The sequence below is a fragment of the Eptesicus fuscus genome, chromosome 15 (genome assembly GCF_027574615.1).
Source record: "Eptesicus fuscus isolate TK198812 chromosome 15, DD_ASM_mEF_20220401, whole genome shotgun sequence".
Classification (NCBI taxonomy): domain Eukaryota; kingdom Metazoa; phylum Chordata; class Mammalia; order Chiroptera; family Vespertilionidae; genus Eptesicus; species Eptesicus fuscus.
The window spans coordinates 49155001-49173891 of record NC_072487.1 but is presented as its reverse complement, the minus strand read 5'-3'; the positions used below and the strand labels follow the sequence as shown (position 1 = coordinate 49173891).

Genomic DNA, 18891 nt, shown 5'->3' with positions numbered 1-18891 from the left:
CAGTCTAGCTTTCATTAACATCTTTGTACTCCATATTTTCTGTGTATTAATCAGATTCATGTAATTTATCATTTTTCAGTAATATGCTACCTTTATCACTCATGAAACTTTTAATTATCTTTCCTGTGAGATACCATTTTGGTACCTAGAACAATGGTTGCCAACCTTTCGGACCTCACGGGCCACCAGTGGTCCACGGACCACCAGTTGTTGACCGCTGACCTAGAATAATGCTTATCTGTAAGCTTTTAACCCAGTATTGTTTCATTGGTGATTGATGATGAAGGGGTCCTAAGGAAAATTCCACCATAAATGGTTTCCTATTATAATTTTAGATTGCTCAAAAGTGAAAGTTTTAGGAATGATTTTTGAGGCTTTGAAATTGTTTGCCATTTCTTGCTTAGAGTGTTTCTAAAACTCCTTAGATTAAACTTCAGCTTTTTGTAGAATTTCTCAGTCTTTAAATTAAAGTACTATCTTCTGTGATGAATTTCACAACATGACCATAGGGTAGGTTGGTTGGAGGTGGCACCAAGAACACTGTGTACTGGCCATCTTTGAAATTAGTCCAGTTATAAGCTTTTAAAACTATACATATACTAGCCCTAACCGGTTTGGCTCAGCGGATAGAGCGTCGGCCTGCGGACTCAAGGGTCCCAGGTTCAATTCCGGTCAAGGGCATGTACCTTGGTTGCGGGCACATCCCCAGTAGGAGGTGTGCAGGAGGCAGCTAATTGATGTTTCTCTCTCATCAATGTTTCTCTCTATCCTTCTCCCTTCCTCTCTGTAAAAAAAATCAATAAAATTAAAAAACAACAACTATACATATACTTGGTGAAAAGTCTGGAAGGAAATACATTAAAAGACTGGAGATTACGTAGTAGCACTTGGAAGAAAGTCACAGTGTAGAAGGAAGACAAGAGTGAAGGGTAGGTGAATGGCTAACCTTAGATTCATTTAGCTTTGTGTACAGTGTGCTAAGGAGGCCTGTGCAGGGGCCTAGAGACAAGGTTCCAGTACTCATTTCCGACAGGGACTACAATTTCATTTTGTGTTTTTTTCCCCCACTATTAATTCTACCTTTGTTTAAGAAAACATTTTAATTCAAAGAAATGTTATAAATATTTATCGCATTTCTGGAGAAATTATGGAAACCATTTAAAGATATAACAAGTGAGCCAATACAAAGGATCAGATATCTAGCCTTACTATTACCATGACACTTGAACAACACAAGGATCTGGCGTGCCAACCGCCCTCTACATGTGCAAGTTTGAAACATATCTCTTTTATACCCACATAGTAGCATATCTTAGGTGACATTATACCAGGATCCATGCTCCATAAATCCATAGATTCTACATTTGTTTGCCATAACCAGTTTTGTTTTTTATTTATTTAACATGATTTTTATTGATTTTTAGAGAGAGGGAGGAAGGTAGAGGGATAGAGAGAAACATCGATGAGAGAGAAACATCATCAATCGGCTGCCTCTTTCACGCCCCCTCCTGGGTAGATACTCAACCGCTGAGCACACTGGCCAGGCCCTATAACCTGTTTTAAATTAGGGACATCATGTGGAAAGCATTCTAAAAAGGACTATCTTCCTAGGTAACACCATCAGTTTACTTATGAGGTGGTTGATTATTAGGTTACTGACATGATTCCCAAGGAATTAGATCTAAATCATCTGCCTTTTTTCTCAAGAATGTGCTCCTACTTCTCTTCTTTTTTTTCCTTTCCACAAACAAACCTGATGGAAGGTCGGATGCTCATTTCTTCCCATTGAAGGGACTGAAAACATTCACAGACGCACATTTTGAGAGTGGTTACAGTAAATATTTTGCTATATTTTCTTTGAAAACCATTTTCTCTGGTGTGTTTGCGTGTGTGCTTTAAAATAGTGGGCCTATACTTATTTACATAGGATCTCTATATTTGAATATTTGAATATCAATACTTTAAATCACTTAATTGTTGTATAGATGATTGTTCTGTAAGAACTGTTTGAGTATATCCTCTGTATCTGCTCTTCAGGAGTTATAGCATCAGACTTTATATGAGCAGGACTAATGTTCAGCTTTGCTGAAGACCAATTAGGAAAGCATACAGTGGAGCTAATACCTTATGAAAAGGATGCTTCTGTAAATATAATAATTCAGTAGTCCACCTGAAAGGGTCCAAGGTAGACCTGCCTTTATTGAATTTTGTTCTGTGTTTAATTTTATTTATAAGGGATGATGTCATTGTTTAATGCAGGGGTCCTCTAAACTACAGCCCGCGGGCCACATGAGGCCCGCCGTGGACATTTATCCGGCCCGCCAGGTGTTTTTGCCGCCGCTGCCTGTCCTGCTTAGCAGCCGACTTAGCAGTGTGCATAGGAATTTGTTCATAGTTGTTTTTTTTTTTTAACTATAGTCCGGCCCTCCAACGGTCTGAGGGACAGTGAACTGGCCCCCTGTTTAAAAAGTTTGAGGACCCCTGGTTTAATGTGTATATTTGTGTTGTGCCCATACTTTCTTACTCGTGGCAGAATTGCCTGGATATCATCTATACTGAAGCAGAATCAATTTTAGACATTGCTTTGAGTTTATGTGGATAGTACCTAGCTAAATTGCATTGGAAAACATGATAAATTTTATGGAGAGTAGATTAAGAGCCTCATAGTTCTTGGATTGTAGACTAAATTGCTAATGAGATGCATAATGTATCTTGTGTAGTATACAATAGATAATCATTTGGAATAAGACAATGTTTGACTTTGTGGTATAAGCTGTGATTGTTGTCAACAGGGGCCTGGAAGAATTCTGTGGAAGAGTGGACAACAGAAGACTGGACTGAAGATGTAAGTGTTTAGTACCAGATCAGACCCATCTTTCTTCTGGTTTCTGGTAGAGGCATGCGTATTCGAGGAAAGCTTGCGCTATCTTATGGCTGGCTGTTCATGGCTCCTGTTCAGATGTCTGTGATTGCCATGTTTTTGTTGTCATTGTTGTATTTTTAGCAGATGGAAGGAGTTTGGTGTTTTGAGATTTTTAAGGAACTTGGTTTAAATTGTTCACTTAAAATTCCCAGATGTTAAATATGACAAGTCATTTTTTAGCTTATCTTTGTTCTGTCTGACCTGATAACAAATTGATGCTATTACCGTGGCCTGTGAACTATTAATTACTCTTTATAATGCTTTTAATAAAGGGAGAGAGTCTATGTTTGGGTCACAGTTGAAATTAATCTGAATAAGTCATCTGGTTCCAGGCCTAACTTCTTTCCCTTTCAACTAGATCGGCTCTGTTTTGGGTATTCATTTATTCCAGACATTTTTGAGTACACTATACTAGCTTCTGGGTAGTGTTGATCTCTAAGTTTCTAGGTTCAGCATAAGATATTCTTTGGTAAAAATATTTAACTCGAAAAAGAAAAAGTAACTGAACTAGCCCTGTACCATATTTTATAACATTTTTCTGTTCAACTCTCAAGGTCCAGAACAGATGTATGTACATGATAGTTACAGCAGACATTGGGAGGGAGAGAATAAAGGGGTTGTGAATATTGACCTTTAAAATCACATAAATTGATCCTTGAATATTGACCTTTAAAATCACATAAATTGATAGATTTTGAGGTGGTTTTTTGTTTGTTTTTTACGATTACATTTTTTCCCTCTGTTCCAGTTTATATTCACAAGTATTTAAATGACATTTTCATTTAATATCAAACCATTTCTTCTTCTTTTTTTAGCAGTATTATTTTTAGCTGCCTGTTTTGGGTATTCATTTATTAGGGAGTGAGCTAGTTAGGCATGAGGAAGGAGGAGAATAGATATGCTCATTTGATTGGAATTTAGGAGATTCAGATATATTATCTTTTTAAAAAAAAATACATTTTTATTGATTTCAGAGAGGGAGGGAGAAAGAAACATTAATGATGAAAGAATCAGGAATCAAACCGTAACCTGGTTCATAGGTCAGTGCTCAACCACTGAGCCTGCTGCTGGGCTAGGATATAGTTTCATTTCTGCCACATGTTATCCATAAGTCCTTGAGGTAGGAATTAGATGGGTCGTTATTTGAGTCAGTGGAGAGATGGATACCAGCAATAAGAGAAAGTCAGAGGGCTTATTTCAAACAAAGCCATCCTACTTTTAAATGTTACTAGAATTTTTGCTGAATTTTTTGGGAGGAAATAAAAACCACGTTCCTTGGCCTTAAGCTTTATATCCCTTTCTCTGTTGTCTGGGTTATAGGCAAGTTTGAAAATCATCAGGGGGTTAGAAGGCAAAAGGAGTGTATTCATACCTAGCTGGGTTGACCTGTTGACATTGAATGAGGCATCTTTCCTTGCTGAGCCTCCTGTTTTATTTCTTTTTTTCAAGCCTCCAGTTTTCATCACTATAATGAGTATCATAATAATTGTCCTGCTGAACTTACAGGGTTTTTCTGAGTCAGATGACGTTTTATAATGAAAGTCAGGTAACAAGCAGTTCAGATGTTCACACATACAGATATATTAATATTCTGCTATATGGACCATATTGTATCACAGTATAATTTATAATTAGTGAAAAGAATTAGCATAGAGAAGTTGGCCGTCTTCTTTCCCTCAGAGTTATAAAAAAAACCCGGAAAGTTTTCTAAGATGATACGAAGTAATGGGGATTGAAAGGTGAGTGATCTAAAATGCAAATTCCAAATTCCTTCTAGAGCTTAGGGAGGATAACGATTCACCTTTCCCTTCCCCTCCCTTTAAAAAAATAAAGAAGGAAACAATTAAATTTTCTGTATTGTACTAGGGTTAGAGAGTATGTCAGTGATTTCTGTGGCTCTTATTTTCCTTGAACTTATTAATATTTTGAAGGCTTTAGATCTACTCTTATCATTGCTTTTTATTGAATAAAAAAATTACTCCTTTATTGCTTCTCTTTGCCTTAACTCTAATTTGTAAGATTCAAGGCAAAAATGGATTACTTGGAACTCTTATGATACTACCTTGGAACAGGGTTCAGCAATAAGCCCTTCTTATTGAAATCAATTCAGCACTTTTAGTTTTTACAGAAAATGAGCACCTACTGTCTGCTCTGCCTCTGCTTGAATATTAATGTCTGAGGAAGTCTGATTTTGTACAGTGTGGTAGAGTTCTGAGACATTTAGAATTGATAAGAATTATAGCAGTCTTTGAATAGCATTATCATTAGTTCTTATATGATCTTATTAGATAAACATTTTCAGCCTTTAACCATTTGTACGCCATAAGCGTCTATAGACGCAAGCAGCAGACTTTTTCTAATTAAATTCAAAATATCGTGGCAGTTAACTGATTAAAGCGCATGCCCCACTTTGAAAATGTGAAAAAGAACCTACCTTTCAACAATGTCAATTAAGATTTCAAAAAAACTTGATTCTGCCCAGCTAGTGTAGTTCAGTGGTTGAGTGATGACCCATGAACCAGAAGGTCATGGTCAGGGCATATGCCCTGGTTGCAGGCTCCATCCCCACCCAGTAGGAGGCATGCAGGAGGCAGCTGATTGATGATTCTCTCTCTTCATTGAGATCTCTCTCTCTCTCTCTCTCTCTGAAATCAATAAAAAAATATTTCAAAACAAGAAAACCCCCACTTTATTCTTTGTGCCTTAAAAGTGCATTAAAACAGTATACATGAACTTCAGAATAATTATATTGAGTGAAAGAAGCCAAAAAAAATTACATGTTTTTAAGTTCCATTTAAAATTCCAGAAAATACAACCTAATCTCTAGAAAACACATTGGTTGTTGCCTGGGAATAAAGGTGAATGGTGGGAGGGATTGATTACCCAGGGATAGGAGCAAACTTTTGCCCCTAGATATGTTCACTGTCTTGATTTGGTGATGGGTTCACGGGAGTACACATATGACAAAACTAATTTAGTATTTCAGATTGAATATTTGCAGTTTATTGTATGTCATATCTCTATAAGATTACATATTTTTATAAAAACAGCAAGGAAACCTATGGCTTTAATAAAAAGAACTAGAGATTATTAATAAATGAAATACTAAAGCTACCTGTCTTTGGGGAAAGAAAACATCAGTTATTTTGCCTTTTCAAATTTTCCCACTCCTTTTTGACATTTATGGTGCCATTGGTGGTGGTTTTATTGGTATTCTCATTTTGTAGAATGTCAAATAGTGACACTGGAACTTGAACCTTGGTCTGAGTTTACTTCACTGTGTTGTTTCCTTGATGTGCAACCCTTTTGTGAGCTTATCAATCTAAAATTACCTTCACTTTAAGGAAATCATTTGTCATGAACACCTGTGTATTTCCTTTCCTTTAGACTGCCTTTTGGGTGAATTATAGTGAGAGTACTGGCAACTAAAAATTGTCAGGAACTTGATACATTTGTTGTTTTTTGTTATACTAGAGGTCTGGTGCACGAATTTGTGCATGGGTGGGTTCCCTCGGCCTGGCCAACAATTGGGGCTGATCAGGGCTGTCTCACCCAGTCCCAATTGTGGCTGATCGGGACCAACCGGCTGGGGGGAGGACTGTGAGAGGCTGGCCGGCCACAGGAGGTTGGCTGTGGGAGCGCACTGACCACCAGGGAGCAGCTCCTGCGTTGAGCATCTGCCCCCTGGTAGTCAATGTGCATCATGTCAACCAGTCGTTTAGTCGCTTAGGCTTTTATATATATAGATGAAATAAGATTAAGAGATTTTTTAATCCCTTTCATACAGCTTTCTGAAACAAAGGTCTTCACTGCCTCATCTGTTCCACAAGAGAATCATGTCACACCTGGGAAAAGGTAAATATTTTTTGCCATCTTTTGTTTGTTGTAATTGAAATTTCTGGTCTCAGGAAAATCATTTTGATTCTTGGATCTGTTTTGATTATTTTTACCTTTTCTTGAATCTTTTTGTTTTTTTCCTTTTCCATCTAAGACTTTCTTTGACACCAAACCTACCTGGTGACCTGACAGAGCCTCCATTATTTCCTAATTGTTGTATCCACTGATGAATTAAAATAGCAGTTATGTTTGTGATTTGTTATCATTTGTGACAGATTATGTTAAACCTATGTAATGATACTTTTTTACTTTTGTAAACATGTTTTTTGACAGATGAACTTAATACAAAATATACTTTGGTTTCTTCATATAATATCATTTATTTAGATCTCAGGCTCATTTTTTATGAGTTCTAGTTTTTATTTATGTTTTTGTTAATCCTCACTCGATATTTTTTTCAGAGAGAGTGGAAGGAGGGGGAGAGACAGAGAGAGTGAGAAACATCAATGTGAGAGAGACATATTGATTGGTTGCCTCCCACACACGCTCCAACTCGGGGCGGGGATTGAGCCTGCAACCAAGGTATGTGCCCTTGACTAGAATTGAACCTGCCACCTTTCAGTCCCTGGCCTTGCTCTAACCACTGAGAAACCAACTAAGGAGGGCTCTACTAGTATTAATCCAATAGTCTAGAGATTACAGAAAAGGAAGGAACTTTGGGGTAATAGAAATGTTGTTAGTATGTGTACAGAATTGAATTATTGAAAAACATTTATATACATCCTAGTTTTCACAATAGCTCTAAAAATTTTTTATTATAGTTTTAAAATGCAGTGATCTAGAAGAATGAAAGCCGTGATATATATGATACCTGAGAATTAAAGGCAATTTTAATCTTAACATGCTCAGTCTCGTGCTAAATGAGGTGGTTATAAGACTGTAGCAGGGAAATAAACACGATTAAAGGTTATGTCTAGCAATATAATGCTTTGTGAATTGCTCAGAATTTCTTGTTAAGTGTACATCTTTATTGTATTTATTGCTCAATGAATTTTCTAGGATCATTTTCATCTTTTAAAAAATATGAAGTGGACTCTTTCATGCTTATTTTTCAGAAGATAGTGTTGTCGTTTGTTTTGTTTTGTTAGCCTTCACCTGATGATATTTTTTCTATTGATTTTTAGAGAGAGTGAATGGGAAGGGGAGAGACTGAGATAAAAAAACATTCGTGTGAAAGAGAGACATCAATTGGTTGCCTCCCACATGCACCACTGAGCCAAACCTGCTAGGGCAAGGATATTTTTTTCCATTGCTTTTCAGAGTGGAAGGGAGGGATGGGGTATGTGTGGAAATTAGAGAAAGAAACATGGATGTGGGAGAGACACATTGATTGTTCCAACTGGGCTGGGAAGTAAATCTGCAACCCAGATATGTGCCCTTGACCAGGAATTGACCCCTTGACCCTTTGGTGCAGGGATGGGGGTGGGGGTCGGGTGGACGACACTAACCATTGAACATAACAGTCAGAGCAGTGGTGTATTTTTCATGCATATATTTCATCAATCTTTTGGAATAGAACTTGCTCTCTTTTTTATAGTAATACAACCTTTTTTTGGTGGATGGGTCATATATGTAATATAATTACCCTGTGTTTCTATCCTTGACGTATCCCATAAGCCAGAACATTACCTTGGAATCCAAAATACTAGTCTGCGACTTCAACCTGGTTATGGGAAAGTCTGCGTGGTAGTGCATAGGTGGAGAAACTCTGGCCCAAGAACTTTGTTTTGTATTAGCGCTGAGTCTTGAATTATTTCACCTCTCAGAATCTGTTTCACTGGCATGGTGAAAGTGTCAGAAGAACTGACTGGCAACTGGCCTTGGAAAGGTTTTAATGGAGCAAATTATGTTAGGTAATTCTGTGTACCTTGCAGGTCCTGCGGAAGAGAGTTAGTAGCTCACTCACATGTAAGGTGGTAGTGTATGTATCTGGAAGATAATTTCTTCCTCATGCTTTCAGGTTTTTAGGCCATAGTTTTCAAATTGGATATATGTCTTTCTGGGGGCATCACAAGAGTTATAGTTAACAGAGTATTTGTGAATATACTGTGCATTCTTTCTTAAATATTTAAGAGAGAAAATCATATGAGATTTATACAAACCTAAATATATTATTGGAAAGAATGCAAAACTTACAGGAACATTTATGATAAATATGAAACTGCTTGACTAGGCTACTATAGCTGTGTTCCTCATTCCCCCAAAATATGAACTCACTTTCCAAGTAATAAAAGGAGCAAGATATCCTAAAGGAAATGAGCCAAACTTTAGAAAATTCTTTCAGTTTGCTCAATTTCTCTAGATTTTCAAATAAGTTGTCACTGTTGCATTTCTGTGGAAATAATCTCAATGCACCTTTTCGTTTTTCTTCTCTGCAAAGCCCTGCCTCAGTCTCTGTGGCTTTAGGGTTTTTCTTACTTGACTAATTTTTGGCATGAGTTTACTTTATATTGATTCACTTCTCAAATTCATTTGCTGGTAAGATTTGTTTATGACTTGTCCTCATTTGCTTTTTGTCTGCTTAGCGTTGATCTGGTAGCCTTGCTCCAGAAGCCTGTTCCTCCCAATCAAGCCTCAGAAGTCAGCTCCTTTGAAACTTCCCAACAGCAGGGCTTTGGCCAAGCCCTCGTCTTCACAAATTCTCAGCACAGCAATCAGATGGCACCAGGGACTGGCAGCTCCACTGCTGTCAACTCCTATTCTCCTCAGAGTCTGGTAACTCACTTTTATTTCAGTATGGGATCTTAAGGAATGCTTATGCTAGAATGACACATGCCTTATAACTGTTTTCTAAATATAAAAAGTTATACAGTACATTTCTGTCCGGAAAACAATGATGTGTTCATTTCCAAGCACATATCTGATGCTTCCATGTGGAATTCAACTACTCTGAGTTTTCTGGGCAAAGATAAAAATAATTTTTTTTTGAAGTTGAAATCTTTTCCGTCATAGTCACTCAGGCATCCTTATTAATGATTTTTCTTGGATTTTGTTTCAAAGTCTGTCTCTAGACTTAAGCTGTTAAAATTGTCATTTTCCAATTTTCTTAAATGCAAATGTTTGCCAATATTTGCTTACTGAAATTATGTATACACAGTTCTCTCCAAGTCTGCCTAGATACTTATATATTTTTTTATTTTTGTTTTGCTATTCCATAAACGTGGTGAACTTTTTCTTAAAAGGCTGCACTATGTAGTAGAGACCCTTATAATTTGAGTGTGCTTTCATTGAAACAGTGTCATCTTCTGCTGCATATATGATTCTGACCTCCCATGAGAATTAAGCTCCTATCAGAAAGAACTCAAGGAATTGTTAGTGAAGGATGTGGAGATAGGCTGATGGAAGTAGAGAAGCTTAGAACAGCGATCGCCAACCTTTCAGACCTCACGGACCACCAGTGGTCCGCCGACCACCAGTTGATGACCGCTGGCTTAGAGCATAGGAAGTGAAAGAATGTAGCTGCAGCCTGGGAGAGTGAAGTCTCTGTCTAACCATATGTCATTGTGAGTTGGCAGAGGGGAGGTTGAAGGACCATAAACAGATCCTCAGCTTTCACTAATAATTATTTTGGTTCATTTTTACTGTATTTCACCTGAAATTTACAGTTGAGAAACATAATTTCTTATGAATATGATATAATCTTTTCCTCTTACTTGACTCAAAATCATTTGCTATACCCTAATAAAATGTAGAAGTGAGTATGCAAACTTTTTATTGCTATCTTCTATTCTGCATAGGCATCTCATGCCAAGTATATCTGGCTTGGGCATATTTTATATTGTTACTGTCATGGATGATTGTGCATGAAAGAGCATCAGTGCTTGAAGTGGGACAGCCTGAGCCATAGTGCTCTCTTTGTTTTGAGAAGGCCTGATTGTACATACCACTCTTTTTTTATTGAACCATCATGCCCTTTCCTCCTCTGCCTTTCCATCTGCTACTGACATATTGGTGTCATGCTCTTGTTGACTTTCTGGAATCTTAGGCCACTGAGAGCATAGGTAGACATGAAGGGTTTTTTAGTGACCTATGGCTTTTTGTCATGAAAAACACCTTGAGAAACTGGTAAGAATTGTTTTTAATGTATTAGAGCAGTGGTTCTCAACCCTACTGTACTTTTATAATCAACGGGGAACTTCAGTAAATAATGACAGTAATAGTGAGCATAATAAAATAATGCCAGAGTCTACCCAAGACCAACAGAGTTTTAAAGTTGATTGAAATGTGTAGGTGGAATTGAGAAATCCTTTGGTGGCGCTAGTAATTGATGCAGTGATTTCTTTGTGTTGTAAAGCACACAGAAAGTGCATTTGATAAAAATTAGCTGACATAGAATAGAGATTAGGTAGGGAAAAGATGAAGAGAAGCATCATTCAAAGAGGCCTTCATTGAACAAGTGGGCTTAAGCTGGGTTTTGGCAGATTTGTAGCAATGAAAGAGATATGTAATGGGCAGCATAAGCTAAGAATCTGGAGTAGTAATAAATAATGTTAACACAGCTGTTCCTTAGAACAACTAGGATACTCTGGGCCTTTGGATATTGGTAACAAAAATAATTTTATTTCAACATTCTAGATCTGGCCTCTTGAGGGAATGCAAATCACTTCTGTTTTTGACATTTTAGGTGGGTTTTGAAAGTTACTTTTGATGAAAAACTTGTCTTTTCAGAAACGGAATGATTTCAGTAATGTAAAAATGCAGTTGATCTGTCATTATGTTCTCTAGTCATTAGGTTTTCATTTTCCTAAGATCTTGATACCTGGCCTGACAGGATAGATAGGGGAGGAGTACATTGCCTTTTGTATGCTTGCTTGTGGGACATATTTGGTGTTCCTAGTCACCTAAACAACTTGAAATAAACTTATCAGTGTCCAGGGTATTACTCAGTACCTCCTGTGTCTTATTTTGGAATACTAACATTTTAATTAAGTAAGTGCTGTGATCTGCATTTAATCTTGTAGACCTCATGGCCTATCTTTTTTTGACCAGACCTATCCTAATCATTAAAGATAATTAGTGTTCCACACATTAAGGAAAACTGTGTTTTTGTTTAAGCTTGTGCTTGTCATTTAATTCATGGCATTTCTCCTTAGTTTAAAAAAAAAAAAGGTATTTTGTTTGTGAATTTGTGACATCACTTTTTAAAATCAATTTCTTAAAATCCATGGAATATGTTTCCCTTTCCTTAACCTCTTATATCAGAATCAGGAAGGATTGCTGGATTTATGTAGTCAGATCTTGTTACATACTAATATTTTCATGTAGTGTAATCATATGAGTCTTGCTAATTCAGGTGTTCTGGATTATAGTTTTTAAAATCCTTGTGAAAATACTTGGCATGTTTTAAAGCCTGGGGTAAATATTATGTATTGTTTAGGATTTCTGCTTTCTTTCCCTTTAAAGTCATCCGTCCTTGGTTCAGGATTTGGAGAGCTTGCACCTTCAAAAATGGCAAACACCACCAGCTCCCAGATTTTGGACCAGTTGAAACCTCCAAGTTTGGGCCAGTTTACTACCACGCCAAGTTTGCAGCAGAATAGTACAAGTGTCCCCACAACCACTTCTTCTTGGGACCTCAAGCCCTCAGCTACCCAGTCCTCAGTCCGTAGCCATTTTGGTAAGTATACATTTTCTGTGATTGCTTCACCCCTAAACACTAGCGGAGGCTGTTGACTTGTGAACACTTCTGTGGGTGTTGACCAGAGATGTTTCTTTCTTTAAAAATTTTTTTTAATTGATTTATTTGAGAAAGAGAGACATCAGTTGTTGTTCCACTTATTTATGCATTCATTGGTTGATTCCTGTATGTGCCCTGACCAGAGATCAAACCCTCAACCTTGGCATATGGGGTCGACGCTCTATCCAATTGAGCTACCTGGCCAGGGCCCAGAGATCTTTTTTTTTTAGTAGAACTTGGCAAGGTTTCTAAATTAAATCAGTCAGCTTTGTATTGTATAAATAAATACCTGCATTTATTTGTTATTATTAGTAGTACATACCTTGAAGAGATGTACAAAAGCATGGTAAAGGCATGTAAATATAAGGAAACAACTTATCAAACCCTCTGGATTGCTTTCTGATTTTAACATTTGCATGTATCCATCATGATTTGGTTCAGCCTTTCCATCTGTGGTTTATTATTTCAAGGTATCACATGTAAATTGGAGGTTTTCTAAATTCTACTCCCATAGTTTTGTGACATTAAGCTACCATTTCCCACCTACACACACCATACTGTATTAAGGAACAGCAGGGAGTTACTTTAAAGGGCTGGTTGTGTGGATTGGTTTATGCTTAGGGCATATTGAGAGACATGGAAACACATTTCTCTGTTAAATGTCTCAGGTTTGAAGTGATACCTATGAAAGAAAATCATTAGAGATTCAATGCCCAGGGTTTTTATCAAGGGACGGGGGCTGGTTATGTAGGCACCCTCTGCCTAGTACACACCAAACTTCCAGATTTCTAGAAGGAAAGCAAGTGTTCAGTCTAAACTACATTGTACAGATATTCAAAGCACAGAGTCACGTTTGTTGGTTAGAGTGTTGGCATTCTGTGTTCTTCAGACACTAGCCAAGAGCCAATCTTACAAGCCAGTGATGGTAGAAGAGGGAACTCTAATCTCGTGTGCCAAAATAATTTTGTTTTTACCCCTTCTTTACCTATTTTCTAGACTTTAAATCTCAGCCTGAACCATCCCCAGTTCTTAGCCAGTTGAGCCAGCGACAGCAGCACCAATCTCAGGCAGTCACTGTTCCTCCTCCTGGGTTGGAGTCCTTTCCTTCCCAGGTAAAACTCCGAGAATCAGCACCCAGAGACAGCACCTCCACTGTGAACAAACTCTTGCAGCTTCCCAGCCTGACTGTCGAAAATATCTCTGTGTCTGCTCACCAACCACAGCCTAAACACATCAAACTCCCTAAGCGGCGGATACCTCCAGCTTCTAAGGTGGGTATTCCATGTGAAGCTGCAGTCCCAAGGTGGATGTATTTTAACATTTAGCTTAAGTGTTGGATTAGCAAGTCTCAGAAACTAAGTGTAGTGTTTTTCAAGCACATAGTTTACTGCTTTATGAGGAAATGGCAATTTCTGAGTGGGCTAATATTAGAGGGAATGAGTTTGTGCTGAGAGACAGAGAATATTAATTCAAATTACTAGATCTGGCTCAGAGAATCTGATGGTCTTGTGTGCTTAGTTGTGCTGCCCGTAGTGGAGGATGAATGGGTCTTTTACCAGATAATGCTTTAAGGCATTCTGCTCTTTTACTGATCCACAACCACAACCACAACCCTCGCCCCTTACTGTTCTAAGGCAGCAGTTGGTAGCAATGACCATTGTCCTGTTAACTTTTAATTTTTCTTTGCTCTTGTCCCTTCTGTCTCTTTTTTAAAAATCCTATTCCTTTTTCCTTTCTTTTGGCCTTTCGTGCCTTGTTCCTCAGGCCTGCCATCTATGCCCTGGGAACCCAGTGTCCATTTGGCTCTGGTATAGACCCTTGAGACTTAGATTCCATGACCTCTGTTCCTGACATGGCAGCTTTGCCTTTTCAGATCCCAGCTTCTGCAGTAGAAATGCCTGGTTCAGCAGATGTCACAGGATTAAATGTTCAGTTTGGCGCCTTGGAATTTGGATCAGAATCTTCTCTCTCTGAATTTGGATCAGCTGCAAGTAGTGAAAATAGTAACCAGATTCCCATCAGCTTGTATTCAAAGTCTTTAAGGTACACAATCCCACTTCTCTGGTTTTGATTGGAGTAAGTCTTTTGTTTGCAAGGTAAAACAGAATAGAGCCTAAGAAATCACCTGGTGGAGGCAGACAATACACCCTGTGGTAGTGGATTTGTGCAGCCCTCACTAGTATCTAATCCAGAACTTTTCTTCCATCACCCTAAAAAGAAACCCTGTGCCTAGTAGTAGTCACTTCCAATTTCCCCTTCCCCTCATACCTGGCAACCAATAATCTGTCTGGATTTGCCTATTCTGGACATTTCATATAACTAGAATCATGCAATTTATGGTCACTTGTGACTGACTTTCACTTAGCATAGTGTTGTCAAGGTTCATCTTTGCTGAAGCATGAATGCCTTTTGTTTCCAAATAATATTTTATTGTGCCGATATACCACATTTTGTTTATCCACTATGAGGTGATGAACGTGTGGATTGTTCCCACTTTTTGGCTATTATGAACCATGCAGCTGTGAACATTTAGTTACATATTTTGTGTGCTTTTGATTGTGTGGATGTATACCTAGGAATTGCTGGGTTATATGGTAACTTACATTTAACCATTTGAGGAAGCATCAAACATTTTCCACAGTGGCTGCAGCATTTTACATTTCTGTGAGTAATCTCTGAGAGATTCAGTTTCTTCACATCTGGCCAACACTTTCATTCAGTGGAATATTTTATAAATAGAGAAGGCCAGATTTTACATTTTATTTTATTAGTTAATTTTTCCACTTTCAGAGCCCAAACCTGATATTTGCATGGATTCCTTTTCTAAAGATGGTCTCAGACATCTAGATTCCTTAAAGATTCTTAAAGCTGTCCCTTTGCCTGTCAATTAAGTTAGGTGGGTCTAGCTTTTTATGGGGATGGTGCTAGACTTGGGGGATTGTTTTGAATCATTGCATTGTTAATAAATTGAAGAATGCAGTAGTATAAACTTGTGGTTGCAGACATGTTTATTTAATTTAGAGTATGATGAAATAGTTCTCCTTCATGAAGCTATGTAAATTGACACAAATGTATGTCTAATACCATTTGTAGTGATTCTTTGAATACCTCTCTACCAATGACCAGTGCAGAACAGAACTCCACCTATACAACTTCAGTCATTACCTCCTCCAGTCTGACCAGCTCATCCCTGAGCTCCACTAGTCCAGCAACAACGTCTTCCTCCTATGACCAGAGTTCTGTGCATAACAGGGTTGCATACCAAAGCTCTGTGAGTCCGTCCGAGTCAGTTCCAGGAACTGTCACGGTAAGTGGTCTTTTGGGTTCCTTCCTGTCCTGTTTTGGAGCTCAGTGTGTAGTTTGAGCCTTTTTTTTTTTTTTTTTTTTTTTACTCTCCCATGAGGATATGTTGATTTTATTTTATTTTTTAATATTTCATAATTCTCACCTGAGGATGTTTTTCCATAGATTTTTAGAGAGAGGGAAAGACAGAGAGAGAGATCAATGTGAGAGAAACACATCAATTGGTTGCCTCCTGCACAAGCTCTGACCAGGGCCAAGCCTGCAACCAAGGTATGGGCCCTTGACTTGAATTGAACCTGAGACCCTTCAGTCTGCAGGCCGATGCTCTGTCCACTGAGCCAAACCAGCTAGAGCTGAGGATATGTTTATTGATTATTTTTTTAAAGATGGAGAGGGAGGGAGTTGGGGGAGAAAGAGAAATAAATGTCAATCGGTTGCCTCTCATATGCTCCCTGACCATATGTGCCCCAACTGGGGATTGAATCCCAAACCTAGGTATGTGCCCTGACTTGGGATTGAACCCATATTTCTTGGTATGTGGGATGACACGAACTGAGCCACCTGGTGGGAAATTAAGCTTTTCGATTGAGACTTTCTTTTACAATTTACTAACCTTTTGAGTAGAATCCTTGTAGTTTGTTGAATTTGCTAACAGTAGGCATCACACTTAAAACCTGCCTTTCAAGCACCATAAAAACAGGAATGTGTGTAAATGGACCCAGAAGCTTAGTATAAGGATAATATAGGGACACACCCCAAATTACTGTTAGTGGTTTGGATGGGCTAAGAGGGGAACTATAATCCTATCTGTAATATTTTCATTTCCTATAAGGCAAAGATGTTCACGCATTATTGGTGAGAACTACTTTAATAACTGGATTATAGCCCGGCTGGTGTGGCTCAGTGTTTGAGCACAGGCCTATGAACCAGGAGGTCACCATTCGATTCCTGGTCACGGCATATTCCTGGTTTGTAGGAGGCAGCTGATCAGTGATTCTCTCTCATCATTGATGTTTCTATCTCTCTCTCTCTCCCTTCCTCTCTGAAATCAATAAAAATATTTTTAAAAGGTGGATGACAAAATAAAAATATTAAAATATAGTTGAATTGGTCTAGCAGAATTTCGATACATTTTCTAAGTCTCCTAAGCAGGAACTATTTGTACATCTCTACTTAAAATTTGTTGTTGTTGTTTTTACTTCCCTTCTTTTGTTTTACATATTTTATATTAGGTGTTTTCCTCAAATGTCTGGTGACTCCAGGCTTCCTACTTGACACTAAAAGGTTAACTAAGGGCTCTGACTTGGAGTGGGGGGTATAGGTTGCTGAGTGTGGGCTTTGATGTGGGACTGCATGGGTGGGCTATTTTTTTTACTCCTTCCTCAGCCCCTTTGAACCTTTTCTGTTGAGCTTCTTTAGATTCACAAGGGACTGTTCTAGTCTCTTCCCTATTCCCTAGAGGGTCTATGTCTTTCTGTCATTGTCATAAAAGCCTAGTGGGAAGAGAAGGCTGCACCCCAGTCATGGTGCATACGGGGGGCAACCAATCCATGTTTCTCTCTCACATTGATATTTCTCTCTCTCCCTCTCTCTAAAAATAAAAAACATTAAAAAAAAAAAGTCTGGCCGAAACCGGTTTGGCTCAGTGGATAGAGCGTCGGCCTGCAGACTCAAGGGTCCCAGGTTCGATTCCGGTCAAGGGCATGTACCTTGGTTGCGGGCACATCCCCAGTAGGGGGTGTGCAAGAGGCAGCTGATCGATGTTTCTCTCTCATCGATGTTTCTAACTCTCTATCCCTCTCTCTTCCTCTCTGTAAAAAATCAATAAAATATATTTAAAAAAAAAAAAAAAGTCTGTCATATTGCCCCTCAATGTTATGAAAATAAAATAAAACAGGCCACCATTTCTTGATTATGTTTCATGTGTTTGTGGCTAAATCCCAATAGAAAATTATCTAAGTTTTTTTATTTTTGTGGGTTTACTTATTTTCTCTTCCTTATAGAATGGACATGGTGGTGGTCGAAGTCAGCAGACAGTAGACAGTAAGTGTACTGTGAACTTTTTTTTTTTTGGCATGGCTGGTGGAAACCAAACAAAATAAGAGCATCGCTAACTTGATAGGGAATGCAGTAGGTTAATGGCTAATTCTGCAAAAATAGTCCTTTAAAATTTTTGCTGATAGCTACTTCTAATCCATTGTTGGCATCCCTTCTTTGGTAGGGTTAGAAGTTCAGCTAGAGATTCCCATGTGACCAGGTTGTAGCTGGTGTATTATTACAAATGAGGTAATAGCTTCATATTGTTCTGCCTTAGTCAGACTGCACTAAAGCAGGGCAGTATTGTATTGATTTAAAAGATGCTTTGCTCAAAGGTACAGGTTCTAAGATGGTCAAAGGGCTCCCACTCCAATAATGTAAAGGACTTTTAGAACAAAAATTGGTGTGCTAGTTCAGGAAATACGTGTTCATTGCCTACAGGTTCTGACAGACTATTGCTAGGAAGAGAGATAAAATGTTGCTCGCTGGAAACGCTTTGGAGAAAATGAAGGGATTCCCCTGTTCCCCAGTTTCAGTACAGCTCAGTGATCAATGGAGATGACACAGGTGAATTTTGATCTTGGCTAGCCTATCTGTGATTGTTTACGGTGATGTTTGTGATCATTCAGTAAGGCAAGTGGGTATTGAGTATGGAAGCCCGAAAGACTCTCTTTTTTATTTACAATTTTTTGGGACATGGACATGCAGTTGTACCAGAGCTGGACTGGGCTTCAGTCAGAATTGAAATGACATATGAGTTACCTAGAATTTTGGTATTGCTGGGCTGCCAGAGCTGTTTGGAGCTACGTTGGTAGCTCTGAGAACATTGGCTGTCAGAGGAAGTTCTCATTTCATAAGCCCTGCTGGCAAGTTTCTGTAGTCCAGACATGGGGTTGAGAACACACAGAGATGCACGAGATTATTTGGAGATTTAAAATGAGATGTAAGATGCTTGAAAAACATAGTGTGCATTTTAGATAGGTTTTTATCTCTCGTACTCTCTTCTCCACCCATTCTCTCTGACACACACACACACACACACACACTCTCTCTC

At 38.4% G+C, this 18891-nt stretch overlaps 1 protein-coding gene and 1 non-coding gene across 7 annotated transcripts in view; both read left to right on the top strand.

Annotated features, from left to right (window-relative positions):
• UBAP2 (ubiquitin associated protein 2) overlaps positions 1–18891 on the top strand; it is a 105482-nt gene that overhangs the window by 70621 nt on the left and 15970 nt on the right. For 4 of the 6 annotated variants that reach the window (XM_028146400.2, XM_028146405.2, XM_028146401.2 and 1 more), the window contains 8 exons: positions 2793–2845; positions 6711–6778; positions 9346–9535; positions 12224–12437; positions 13494–13768; positions 14371–14540; positions 15591–15804; positions 17804–17843. In XM_028146400.2, the coding sequence (XP_028002201.2) occupies positions 2793–2845; positions 6711–6778; positions 9346–9535; positions 12224–12437; positions 13494–13768; positions 14371–14540; positions 15591–15804; positions 17804–17843 (1224 nt within the window). Of the gene's footprint in view, positions 1–2792; positions 2846–6710; positions 6779–9345; positions 9536–12223; positions 12438–13493; positions 13769–14370; positions 14541–15590; positions 15805–17803; positions 17844–18386; positions 18405–18891 lie in introns of those variants that run through there. The other 2 variants (XM_028146399.2, XM_054726947.1) reach the window with 2 other exon arrangements.
• Positions 9642–9724, top strand: LOC114231760 (small nucleolar RNA SNORD121A). Its single transcript, XR_003617754.1, has one exon. It is a non-coding gene; the product is annotated as a small nucleolar RNA SNORD121A (small nucleolar RNA).